Here is a 12,612-nt window from a genome sequence, read left to right as displayed (position 1 = left end):
GGGTCTGTGGTGGTTGGTGGAATTTAGACATATTAAGTGAAGAAGATGATCATGATGATGAAAAGGAGTGAAATAGGAAACAGAAAAAGAGAAGGGTGAAAGAAGATGATTGGGTAAAGGAATCTTGGATGAACCACTTTTAGATTGTTCAAAAGTGTTTCATTAGATTTTAGGCCTATTCATATTCAATTCATTGCTATATAAGAGTAATGTCTCTCTTAGTTATTGGACACCTCATGTTTAGTATTGTTTGCTCTTTAAGGATGTTATTTACTTATTTCTTAAGTGATTTAAGTGGTCTAAATTATTCATAAGTATAAAGGCCAATTTCAATAAAAATAGAAATATAAATGAATAATTTTAATAGATGTTCATAAATAATAACTGTATGTATATAAAAACTTACTGATTTATATTTTGTGAATACGAGATAATCTTTTTTAAGAGAAAGAGTGGTGTTTCCATTTGAGGAAAAGGAGGTCCTTAACCTTAACCTCGCCCCACTTCCATCACAAATACACAGAGAATTGGTTGGGAGATAGATTGAAAGATACGTTTACACACACATTACATTCTTGCTTTTTCTTTTAGATTTTTTTCCCCTAGGCATCTCCCTAATTAAACCCAGGTTAGATGTTTCTTTAAATTAATTAACTTTTTATGTATTAACATTATTAATTAAAATCTAATTAAGTTTTCATTTTTCCAAACATAATAATGCAACTATTTTTATGTAATTAACAAGAGAATAATTGACACATAAATATTTATTATTTTAGTTTGTACTTTATATAATTTAAAGCAATTAATAGTACTAATAATTTATATAATAATTGAAATTGTATTTAAATTAAATTAATACATTTTAAAATTTAGAAACTTAATTCAATTTTTTATTAATAGAGACTAAATAGAAACAAACAAACAAATAAATAAGATTAAAAATTAATTGAACGTCAAATGATAATTTTTCAATTTCCTTTGATCAACTTAAATACTTATATTTTTTTATTAAATAGAAGAAAACCTAAAACGTTTATATTAATTAAAATTAAAGAAAATAAACTATGCATTAACAACCACTTGGAAAAAAATATGTTTTCCATGGATGATATAAAATATTTTGTATTATTTTCAATCACACTATATTACATATTATTGATTTTTATTTTTAAAGGTTTTCTGTTTTAAATATTTAAGTGTTTAGACCGTTTAATTCCGAGATTAAACACTGTTTTGTAAAAAAGATTTAGAACTTTATTCAAACATTTTCTTTTTAGAATTTTACTGTGTTACAGGTTATACGAGAGCATCCTACAATGTCCAATGTGGTACTTTTAATTAAATGTGCAAAAAGAGATGTGATTTTTAAAATATTTAATTTTCTTAAAAAAAAAGAAAACATGGTTTGAAAAGAGACAAATATTTTCTTTTTATATTTAGGCCCGACAAGTATGTATCTAGCTCCTACATATTTATATTTAAAATGGAAATATTCATCAAGTAGTTATTTAAAAAAATGTTAAGAAAATAGTTTTTTTTTTCAAATTCGACAATCGAAAAGATAAATAATGGTCTATGAAATTAGATTTTGGTGTGAAAATCGAATACGTGTAAGGAAAGTCAGAATAGCTACAACGTCCATTCTAAAGCGATACATTTAATTAAATGTGTAAAAGGATTTTTATTTTTCAAAATATTTAGTTTTTCCGTAAAAAAAAATAAGAAAATACTATTAGAAAAGAAACAATTTTTTTGACCCGTAAAAAATGACCTCATTCCTATATATTTCTATTCAAAATGAAAAAAATTAAGAAAGATATAATTGTTAAAAAAATTATTTGAAACAATGATTTAAGTGAAAGTTTACCCGAATGATCTCGCTTTCTCATTATTTAACTCACAGACACTCCAAATGTTTTTATGATTTTTTACATATGATGAGTTATGAACTAAATGGGTGTGTAATTGGTGTCTAGTAGAATAAGCTTATGCATATCACACGCATTCTGGTTGATGTTCATCGTTTGAGTGAATGTTTTGTTACTGAGAGAGGAAAAGGAAGCGAGTACTGTAGATGTTAATATCATGTGTGCCCACCACATAAGTTTTTCTGAGCAACTAATAACTTATTGGTGCGCATTATATTTCATGACTAGGAGGCACATGCACGTACATGCTTACTGTCATGAAATTGATATGTACCATAATTGGGATAGTGGACTGCTGGTGGGTTATACTTGGGAAAAACAAGAAAAATCCTCACAAATATAATACTCGTGGCAACACATTCAAATATTTATACTAAAACCTACACATTAATTCTTTATACAGAATAACACCAGTCTCCACCATTCCCTCCACAAAATACTAACATTGCAACAAAATCGTTTAATCACTTTTAATTATTAATTATACTTACCTCATTTACTTATTTTATGCTCACAATTCTCTTTGTTCTTATACCTTTCGTTATTAAATAATCCTAACACTTTTTCTTTATTCAGAATATTAGGGGTGTTTGCAAGTTATATTAGACAAAATTTGGATAAATTTATCATTTAGTTAACTAAAAAATTATCAAATTGGATTGGATTTGGTTTTTGCATTTTTTTATGTAGACTCGGTCCATTTTGAATAAGTTGGATTGAGTTAGGTTAAAATTTTGTAAACTTTTCTTTTGGTAGAAAAAAATAATGTAATTTTTAGGTATAACCTAATTAAAAAAGAACATAATCTTTGCAAAAGTTATTTCAGCTTTAAATAGTTTAATAAATTAAATTATAACAAGTTTTTTTTCAAATTAATCTAAGATATTTTGTCCATAACATATAAGTCTTCATACTAAACTCATCATTGGATTAGGATTAAATCAATTATAAATGTACTCAACCCAATTTAATTAGGTTGGATTAGGATACATTGAGTAATTGAGTGATCCAATTCACTAAATATCACTACAAAATATACTAACTGAAGTTGACCCAAAATCATATATTTTTTTTAATTTCAAAATCTTACCTTTCTTCTAAAATCTTTCATTTTAACTTAGTGAATTCATCAAAATTTTCAAATGAAATATTATGATATAAATAGAAATAAACATAAGAAAACCTCGAGTTATGACTTTGTCTGAAGCTTTATTATTTAAAAATTTGAATGTTTAACATGAGTGAATTTGTTTTTCTAAGAAAAACTATTATGTACATTTTTTTTGTACAATAAAAGTGCATTATTTGATATCTCTAAAAGGAAATGACAAATTCAAGTGTTTCATATTTGTTGGATAATTGGAGAAAAAAACATTGGAGATATATTTAACAGTAGATTACATGTCAACATTAGAAATATATAAATTATAATTTTTAATTTAAAACTTTAAGATAATAGTTTTGTAAGTTTTTCTCATTTATACGTTGCTTAGCTTGCTTTCTTTCTATACAATATGAGATTCCAATTCATATTAACATTTCTTTTTTCTCTAGTATTCCATAATGGTAAATATATTACTTAACCACAAGTATCTTTATGAAGGCTAATACTTACAGGAAATACTTTTGATCTAAATAATCTATCTAAAACTTACGTTCATCATTGAGGTCACATTGTATTTGTTAATGAAAAAAACATAATATAAAAGATATTTTCTTAAGAAAAACTAAAAGAGAGAAAGAGACTATATCTTGTAATAATTCGTCTCAACCACTAAAGTTAAGTTTATTATTTAGAAACCTCCAAGTTTTAACTAAAATAATTTTACAAGTATTTTTTCAATCACATATGACAAAAAAAAAGTATTATTTTCACTTTAGTATCTTCACTTTAGGAAATAAGAAAAAAAATGTTTCTAACCAAACAATAAAAGATATATTAATATAAAATATAAGCTTTGGTTTTTAATAAACATATTCAAAGAGAGATTAATATATATATAGTGTTACAAAGTTTGAGTATTACAAAGAGATTCACATTCATATATTATATGTATGAATACTTCTAATTAGTAATGTGAAGATCATCAGTTGATGTCGAATGAATCTTGCTGACTTGCTTTATTAATAAGATAACATTGTATGTTTGTTTATTTTTAGTTGATAAGATATTTTTCACATGTAAAGTGAATTAACATATAGTAGATAATACATATTTTTTCTAGTGCCTTTTATATTAGAAGTGCACCTTTGGATGATTATTGATCTAACATCTTGTCTTGAAATTTTATAACATATTTTTTTTCTTTTTCTAAAAGAATAATATATACTAGTGTATAAAAGTTTTTTTATACAAATCAAAAGATATTTTTTATACTAATTTTAGAATCATATAGAATCTAAGGTACAGAAAATTTATACCAATTAAATAATAATCGATATATAAACCACAATCAACATCTTCTACTTTACTTTTTCATGGGATGTTATCAAGTCCTTGATTTTCTTGTCTAACATCAATTTGAACTCTTCCTTTTCCAGATCAAAATCTACTTCTTCACAATTTACATGTTTTTTTTTATTTTTCCTTTCTCGTATGTCAAAAGAACAATTTCTCAGGTTTCGATTGGATGTGGCATTTCCTTTCAAATATTTCCTATAAAGACTGTTGTTTTTCATTTAGCTCTCGGAAATTATTTTCTTTTGTTCACTCATCTTCTTTAATATCCTTTCTAATCGAAATTGCCTCCTTGTTATTTGCCTCTCTTCTTATTTTACTCCCCTTTGAATGTCAACATCAACAAAAAGCATTGATGGAAGGGCTAATCATAAAGAAAGAGTTTCCAAACAGGTGTGAAGAACTTGTTTAGAATAATCTTACATAGTGAATTTTCATATTTCAATATGCAACCTCCTTTTAGTGAGCATAAAAGTAATGCAAATTACGTCCCATTTTTCTTTGACAATCTTGTAGTACCTATTATATTCAACGTTTTAATAAAGTACAATTAATGATACTATATTATCGACAATTAATTGAAGAATATTATATTCTCTTTCAGTGTATTTCAATTATTTTTTACCACAAACTTTCGTGATGATTTCTTGCATGTGGTAATGTGTAGATGGACATGCATCTTTATGTTCCTTTTTCATATAAACTCCTATAATTTACATTTCAAATGTTTTTATTTAACACCTATTAGAAGAATATTTAACCTCGTGGAAGGTGAATTAAGATACAAATTTGTTAGTGCAAAAGACAAAAAGAAGGACATTGAATTGTATTTTACATAAATTTTATGCACTTGATAACCTTTTTCTTTTGTTTTTTTAAAGAAATTTTAAAATATATTTTTCCTTGAATGAGTTAAACAAAGAAAGAGACAAGATTTTGTATGGATTCATCTCAACTACCAAAATTTCCTCTAGTTATAGGTAATATCAAAATTATATTAAAAGAATCAGTTTTACTGCAAGTATTTTTTTTTTTTTACAAAACAATCTAAGTTAGACTTAATTATTACAACATGTAAACAATGTTTCATCTCTTGAAAAATTAATTTGAGGGGAAGAAACATCAGAGAAATTTTCACTATTTAATCATAGTCAAACACCACTTCAAATTTAAAACTTTAAAACATTAAACTTGTGATCTAATTTCTTAGTCATGTTTTACTCAACTTCATCACTTATACTTTATTAAGTCTCAATCTTACTTGAAAGACAATATCATCACTGAGACATTTGTGATTAAAAATGCTTTTCGGACTATCAATATGTAAAAAGAAAAACTCACAATTGTTAATATTTAAGTTCATATGGAGTCTCACATTATTTAAAAACAATCAAAGTTAAACGGCATTAATAAATAACTCAATAAGCCTATTAATTAGTTTAAAATTTTGAATTGGATATAATGTCAAATTCTCATGTTCTTGGGTGGTGGCAAATCAATGAAGATTTTCCCTTAAGAATAATATCATTTTGATGTTCGAGAGCTTTTACAGCTGTTTTTAGTTTTTGTACAATCTTCGTTTGGTTATAGGTTTGATTGAAGTCCAAAAGGAAAACAAAACATGATTTTAGAAATATGTGTTTCAACCTTCAAATTTCTTTACAAGGGAACATGATCTATATAAGTTAACCTTTATATGTACAATATTACAAGGAAAACTAAATCATACACTTATTTCCTTTTTCAGACTAGCTTGGCTCAATTTTTTTGCTTGCATCACTTATTTAATATTAGATAAAATTATACCGGAATCTTTTGAATAGAAAATATTAAAATCTATTACGACAGTGATATTACGAAACTTGTATAAAATGAGTTGTATCTATTAAAACCTATAATAATATTATGACTGTTACAGTAGCATTCCATTACGAAACTAAGAATGTTACATAAAGTGCAGGAATGTTTAAAAGGTTTTTACATGTTGGAATGAAGTGTGAGATATTTTTGAGCATATTACACTGAAAAAAATGTTGTTGAGGTTGAAGGGGAGAGTGATATTTGTGTTGATGGGTGGTTAGTTGTGAGAAGTGATTTTATAAAGAGGGAGGAGATTAGAGAAATGAAAAGGAAAGGTAAAAAAATGAGAAAGAGCAGTAGTAGTAGTAGTAGTAGAGAAAGAAGAGTATTGTTGGAAGAGAAACAAAGATTACATAGAGGTAACACGCGCAGTTTGAGGAGAGTGAGGTAGTGTAAGATAGGGTCATAAATACAAGGTACAGCGTAGGAAGGGCATTGGTCGCTTGGAGAACGAAAGAGGCAAAGGTGGCCCTCTTCCCGTACTCTTGGATTGGACTTTTCTGGAAAGAGTTTCCTTTTACTACTATTATTCTCATTTCCTTTTCTGATGCCAAAACCTATCACAAACTCAAACACCCTTCCCTTCCTTCCTTCACTCTTTCTCCTCTTTTCCCTTCCCTTCCACACTCTCAATTAAATACTTCTTTCTTCCCCAAACTACCCCTTTCCATCACCTCTAATTACTTTCCTTTTTTGTCCTCCCGTCGCACCCCACATGGTAAAACGTAGTCATAATCCTAAAAAGATAAAAACGCTTGGAGGCGTGGATTGAACAAGGGGCTTTGCGACTTGCGAAATCATTAGCGATTACAAGCTAACAAAAGCTATTTTTTAGTAATTATCTTTCTTTAGGACTCCTTCCGCTGTCTATTTCCATTACTGGGTAATTAGGAGCCAGAAAGACACCCAGGATGCTTTTCGATTTGGTTAACGTGGGAAAGTTGTTTAAGAAAGAGATGGTTCTTTCTTTCCCAATTTTCTCAACACCTATTTATCTCTCTGACCCCTCTCTAATAAATAGAGAAAAACAGTAAAAATTAAAAAGAGTGAGAGAGGAAATAATAATAAAGAAAACAGAAATAGAAATATTTGTTTTTTCGAGAGTGACGAATGACAAGAAAAAGGACAGTCTAGAGATGGAGAGAGAATGAAATTATGAGTCATTGAAAAGAAAAGAGAGAAGCAAGTGGTTAGAGAGAGAGAAGAAAGGAAGGGTGTTAAGGAGAGGGTGAGATGCTTTCGTCTAAGCTTGCTCAAACTGGCCTCGTCTATGCTGTATTGGGCAGTTGGGGAATACAAAGATCTTTGAACATCTCCTTTACTACATTTTTGCAACACCTACCTCTTTCTCTCTCTCTCTTCACTCGTCCTAGGTTTGATTTTCTTCTCTGAATTCCCAACCTCGCTACCTCCACCACTTCTCCCTTTTTCGCATCTCCATTATTTTATTCTCAAACCGCGACAACACACCCATAACACACACGCAGTTTCAATTTCTTCTGCTCCTGCCAGCCCAAATTAAAATTAAAATAAAAGGGCAACACAAAGGTTTGTTCTTTTCATGTGAGACTGAAGAGCACACACCCGGCTCGCTACTTACCGTTAATGTTAGAATGTGGGATCTCAATTACTCACCCGATCAGAGGAAGGACGAGGAATCCGAAGGGTGTTCTTCCCTCAAGACTTCCATCTACGGGGACGATGACAACATCAAAGGCAAAAGGGTTGGATCTGTTTCCAATTCCAGCTCTTCGGCTGTGGTAATCGAGGACGGATCAGAAGAAGAGGAGGACGACGACGAGGAGGACGAAGAAGGTGGCAGAAGAAGCATGAAGAAGCGAAGCAGCAAGATTTTCGGGTTCTCTGTGACCGAAGATTGTGAGTCCATGGACAGTGACCACCCACCTGTGACAAGACAGTTTTTTCCGGTGGAGGAGGCTGACGTGGCGGTTGCATCGGGTGGTGGAAGCTCCACCTTCCCTAGAGCTCACTGGGTAGGTGTAAAATTTTGCCAATCAGAAGCACTTGGTGCTGGAAAATCAGTCGAAGTCTCTCAGCCTATGAAGAAGAGTCGCCGAGGACCAAGGTCAAGAAGCTCTCAGTATAGAGGAGTCACCTTTTACAGAAGAACGGGTCGGTGGGAGTCTCATATATGGTTAGTGCTTTCCATTTCAAAAAAAAAATGTGTACCTGAAGTTCAAAAAAAATTGGCCTTTTCTCAGCATCAAAATTTGATTCTTTTCGGTTCTGTTTGTGTCCGTGGTATTGCAGGGATTGTGGAAAACAAGTGTATCTAGGTAAGCATAACGATAACAATGATTGTGTGTGTGTGTGTGGAGTGTGGCAGTTATTTTCCCTAAATCTTGTTTTAAGCGGCTAAAACGTTTTTTTTTTCTTCTTTTGTGTTTTTTGTCTCGGCTATGATATGGTAGAGACAAGAGTGAGTGTGTTGTGTGTGTGGGGGGGAAATTTTATTGTGGTGACTGACTTGATGGTTTTGTCTGGGTAAATTTGTCTAGGTGGATTTGACACAGCACATGCGGCTGCTCGGTGAGCCCTTGCCCCCTCCTCTAGTTTACCAAGCTTGTAATATAACTTTTTCTATGTCTTGAACCGAATCAAATATAAATCACATTTCGTTGTGGAAAATGTGAGCCTCAAAGGAAAACCTCTATTTCCATCTCTCTTTGCAGGGCCTATGATCGTGCGGCCATCAAGTTCCGAGGAGTGGAGGCCGACATAAACTTCAATATTGAAGATTATGAAGACGACCTGAAGCAGGTGATCCGTTTGAAAATTTTATTTTATTCCGTAAAGAAGGGATTCGTCCATATATCTTATCTTCAACAGTCTTTCTCATAGAATACACCTTATCTCCTGCGGTTACTGTTATTTCTCCCATCTCGAATTATTCTCGTGATTTGGTCGTATTCGATGTTAATAGATGAGCAATCTTACCAAGGAAGAGTTCGTCCACGTGCTTCGCCGACAAAGCACTGGATTTCCGAGGGGAAGCTCCAAATATAGAGGTGTAACTTTGCACAAGTGTGGAAGATGGGAAGCTCGAATGGGTCAATTTTTAGGGAAAAAGTATGCCTTCTTTTCTTTTATTTTTCTTTTTCTTTTTCTCCATTTTCTCATTCTTCATGCTAAACAATCTAAATTTCATATCTTCCTCATCACTAAGATTAACTCATTTGATTCATTAGGTACGTTTATTTGGGTCTCTTTGACACCGAGATTGAAGCTGCAAAGTAAACTACTATCTTGTTTTGCTCACTCACGTCGTTATTAATTGTTTTCCTTTCCTCCTTCCATTTACTAGATTGCCCATCTTCTAGCGAAGAATATTAAACTATTAATCATCATCATTAGGGTTTTAATTTAATCGCACATTGTTACTATAGGGCTTATGACAAAGCAGCCATAAAATGCAATGGCAAAGAGGCCGTAACCAATTTTGATCCCAGCATCTATGAGAACGAGCTTAACTCCGGTAAGAAATGGAATAAAAGTATTTTTTAGCATGATTTTTGCGATAATCGTGTTTATGTTATATTAATGAAACGTATGTGTGAATATGAAGGAGCAGAATCCACAGGGAACGGTGCAGATCACAATCTGGATTTAAGTTTGGGAAATTCAAGTTCAAAGGGTGGCGGTAACCAAGCGTTTGGGAATCATCATCACGGCAGCAATGGTGGAAATCATGATCAACAGGTGGCAGCTGAATCTAATTGGCGAAATGGGGGAAGCAAACCTAAGGTTGGTTGATGGTTGTTATTATTATATTAAGTTATGGTGGAATGGTTATTGATTTGTGTGTTAATATTTGGTTAAGCTGGTGAATATACTGCCAAAACCATGTAATAGAGGGAACAAGGACACACAGGGAAGGGATGTGCACGGGGAGAGTGAAGCATTGAGGATGCTAAGTCAAACCCACCTTCATTGCCCAGCTTCCAGTGAAATGCAAAGATATGGTCCCTACAGGTCTACCGGAGGAGAGTCTCAAATGCTTCAAAATTTTGCTCCCATTCACCCACCAAATTTTCATGTGGGTATCTCTTCAATTAATTTATTTTAGCTCATACATTAAATAGAGATCAGAAAATATAGAAACACGAGCCCCCACTATTATTACCATTGAGACACATTTTTAGTATTGGAGTTGTCAGCCCATTTATTTATTTATTTATTTATTAAATGTAGTTTCCCAGCAGCAGCAGCAGCATTGGAGGCCGTATTGGAAGTGATCTTTCATTGTCAATGGCCGATCAACAACAGTGGCAATCCGGGCCTCCACATTATTTAGCAACTGCTGCAGCATCATCAGGATTCCCACAACAGATAAGACCCTCTTCTCAAGGTTGGCTGCAGAAAAATGGGTTCCACACTCTCATGAGACCCTCATGACCCTATATAGAAATTTTCTGCCCACCCAGTTTCATTCAAATGATCATAATCTGCTCCCCGAGAATATCATCACCCCCACCGCCGCCCCCCAAAAAAAATTATTTTCTTTTCTTAGCATGTAAAAATGGTTGCGGTGTTAGGCCGTGTCCATGTCCAACCCAGCAACCTCCTTTAGGAAGGCCATACAAGACCATAACTTGTTAACTGTTGAGGTGAAAAGAAAGGATGAAAGAAAAAAAAAATCCAAATTGGGTACTTATTACTGGTCTTGGTCTGGGTCAGTCAAACTAACAAACGGACGAAATCTTTAACTAGATATTCTGGGCTCTGACTAAAATTTTATGATCTTGTATAACTCTGATTTATTGCTTTTCTGCGTTGTGGTATTTATGACAGCACCTATTCGTTTCTTAATTTGGGATGTATTGCTATCACCTACACATGGTTGTCAATTTGTTCCTTATTTCTCTTTGGATTGGGATTGGTCTTAAAAACTTTTCCAAGGAAAGATGCTAGCTTTGGTGGCTTAGAAGGGCAATGGGGGGTTGTTTAGCTTGACAAAAAACGTTGAGACAAATCTAGGTAAAGCTTAAACGAGCAAAAAAAGTTGAAGAAAATAATATTAGGAATGAGGAATTTTTATATATTGATAGGAGGAGTAGGGTGGAGGTGGAGGCAGGGAAAAATCAGAGATACAAAATGGTTTATTTTCTGGTGTCTTGGAAATATCATCGGATGGTGATGAATAGTCTCCATCAACGGTGTCCTTTGAATCAGTTCTCTCGGCCAAAAGCAGTCAGACAATGCCATTATGATGAGAGGGACCTATCATTGTTCGTCTAAAGCTCCAAAAGGACACTGATACATGGAGTGAGAGAGAGAAAAAGAAGCGACCAAAAGGGCATAATGGCCAAGGGGTTTTGAGGAGGTTTAACACTTTAACCATTCTCACTTTTAACCTTTACGACAAAAAACTAAAGTATGTGCATAATGACAATGTTAATTAAAAGTAAAAACAGGTGTTTGTTTCATCGTATCATATTAATATAATATATGGGATGTACTTTTGTGGAGCAGAGGCCTCATTGGTTAATAGATTGGTTGGGTTCAACGATTCTAGACATGTGAGTTTGAGAGGGAACAGCTTCTGACTCGTTAATGAATCAGACTCAATGTTTGATGATAAACTTTGTTATCTCGTAGGTTGCAAAAATAATAGTCTTCCCATTTAAATAATCATCCATTTGTTCTTTGGACCTTGTGGTTTGGTAAACAATTAAAATATCATTTTAAAGCATACACCATTTCGTCATCACTACCGTCATCTTAGATATTTTCAGCTAAAGTATGCTTCGAATAGATTAAATATAAGACCCGAGTTTTAGGTTTCTTGTACTACCACCGGGTCGTACTACCAAAATGGAAAATTAAAAAAAGCAAAAAAATTATTAAGCTTAATCACTCTGTAAACCACATTATTTGAGTAAACAAAAGCAACACCCTGTAGCCTACACTATTCATTGATGATATCTTGTTGCATCACACGTCCTTCGTTTGGATCAATTACAGAAAAATATAATATAATTAGGGTAGACAATAAGATGGATATAAATTATTTCATTCTTCGCCTTAAATTTTCTTGGATCAGGTTTGTACCAAAGAATAATTCTTTCTCCTTGCTTGGAAATTTGTTTAGACTTTTAATTTTTGTCCTTGGAGAGTTTTTTATAATACTTTTTTGTATAGAAGGATTGAAAATAAATTAAAATTTATATTATCATTTTATGTTAAGCTAAAACATTATATTATCTAATTTATTCATCCTTTTTCATTCTTCTATTTATCTAGATAGCTGAAGAGAGATTTTCTTAGATTTTTCATTTTTTTAAAATCTCATTTCATTTCTTTCTTCAAACAAAATAAAATTACAAAATGTATCCTCTATAT

The 12,612-nt window shown here is 31.9% G+C and overlaps 1 protein-coding gene across 2 annotated transcripts; it reads left to right on the top strand.

Moving 5' to 3' along the window:
* Nucleotides 1-7,365: 7,365 nt before the first annotated feature.
* On the top strand, nt 7,366-11,079 carry LOC124849014 (floral homeotic protein APETALA 2-like). Of its 2 annotated transcripts, none has more exons than XM_047326848.2 (10): nt 7,366-8,404; nt 8,521-8,546; nt 8,769-8,799; nt 8,943-9,030; nt 9,194-9,339; nt 9,459-9,503; nt 9,657-9,745; nt 9,836-10,014; nt 10,091-10,306; nt 10,462-11,079. In XM_047326848.2, exons 1-10 carry the CDS (start codon nt 7,863-7,865, stop codon nt 10,663-10,665), a joined length of 1,566 nt encoding a protein of 521 aa, XP_047182804.1. In that variant the 5' UTR covers nt 7,366-7,862; the 3' UTR covers nt 10,666-11,079. The 2 variants fall into 2 exon arrangements, with proteins under 2 accessions (XP_047182804.1, XP_047182805.1); XM_047326849.2 differs by having other exon boundaries at nt 7,367-8,404; nt 9,842-10,014.
* Nucleotides 11,080-12,612: the final 1,533 nt, after the last annotated feature.

This window comes from Vigna umbellata, chromosome 1 (assembly GCF_029865625.1).
Source record: "Vigna umbellata cultivar VRB3 chromosome 1, Vumbellata_1.0, whole genome shotgun sequence".
NCBI lineage: Eukaryota > Viridiplantae > Streptophyta > Magnoliopsida > Fabales > Fabaceae > Vigna > Vigna umbellata.
Note: the sequence above shows the minus strand (reverse complement) of the source record. Positions and strands in the feature narration are given on the sequence as shown.

Coding starts and splice junctions, on each gene's coding strand:
- LOC124849014 (XM_047326848.2), top strand. CDS start 7,863: ATGTGGGATCTCAATTACTCACCCGATCAGAGGAAGGACGAGGAATCC. Junction 8,405..8,520: donor CGGTGGGAGTCTCATATATG/GTTAGTGCTTTC, acceptor GTGGTATTGCAG/GGATTGTGGAAAACAAGTGT. Junction 9,746..9,835: donor TGAGAACGAGCTTAACTCCG/GTAAGAAATGGA, acceptor GTGAATATGAAG/GAGCAGAATCCACAGGGAAC.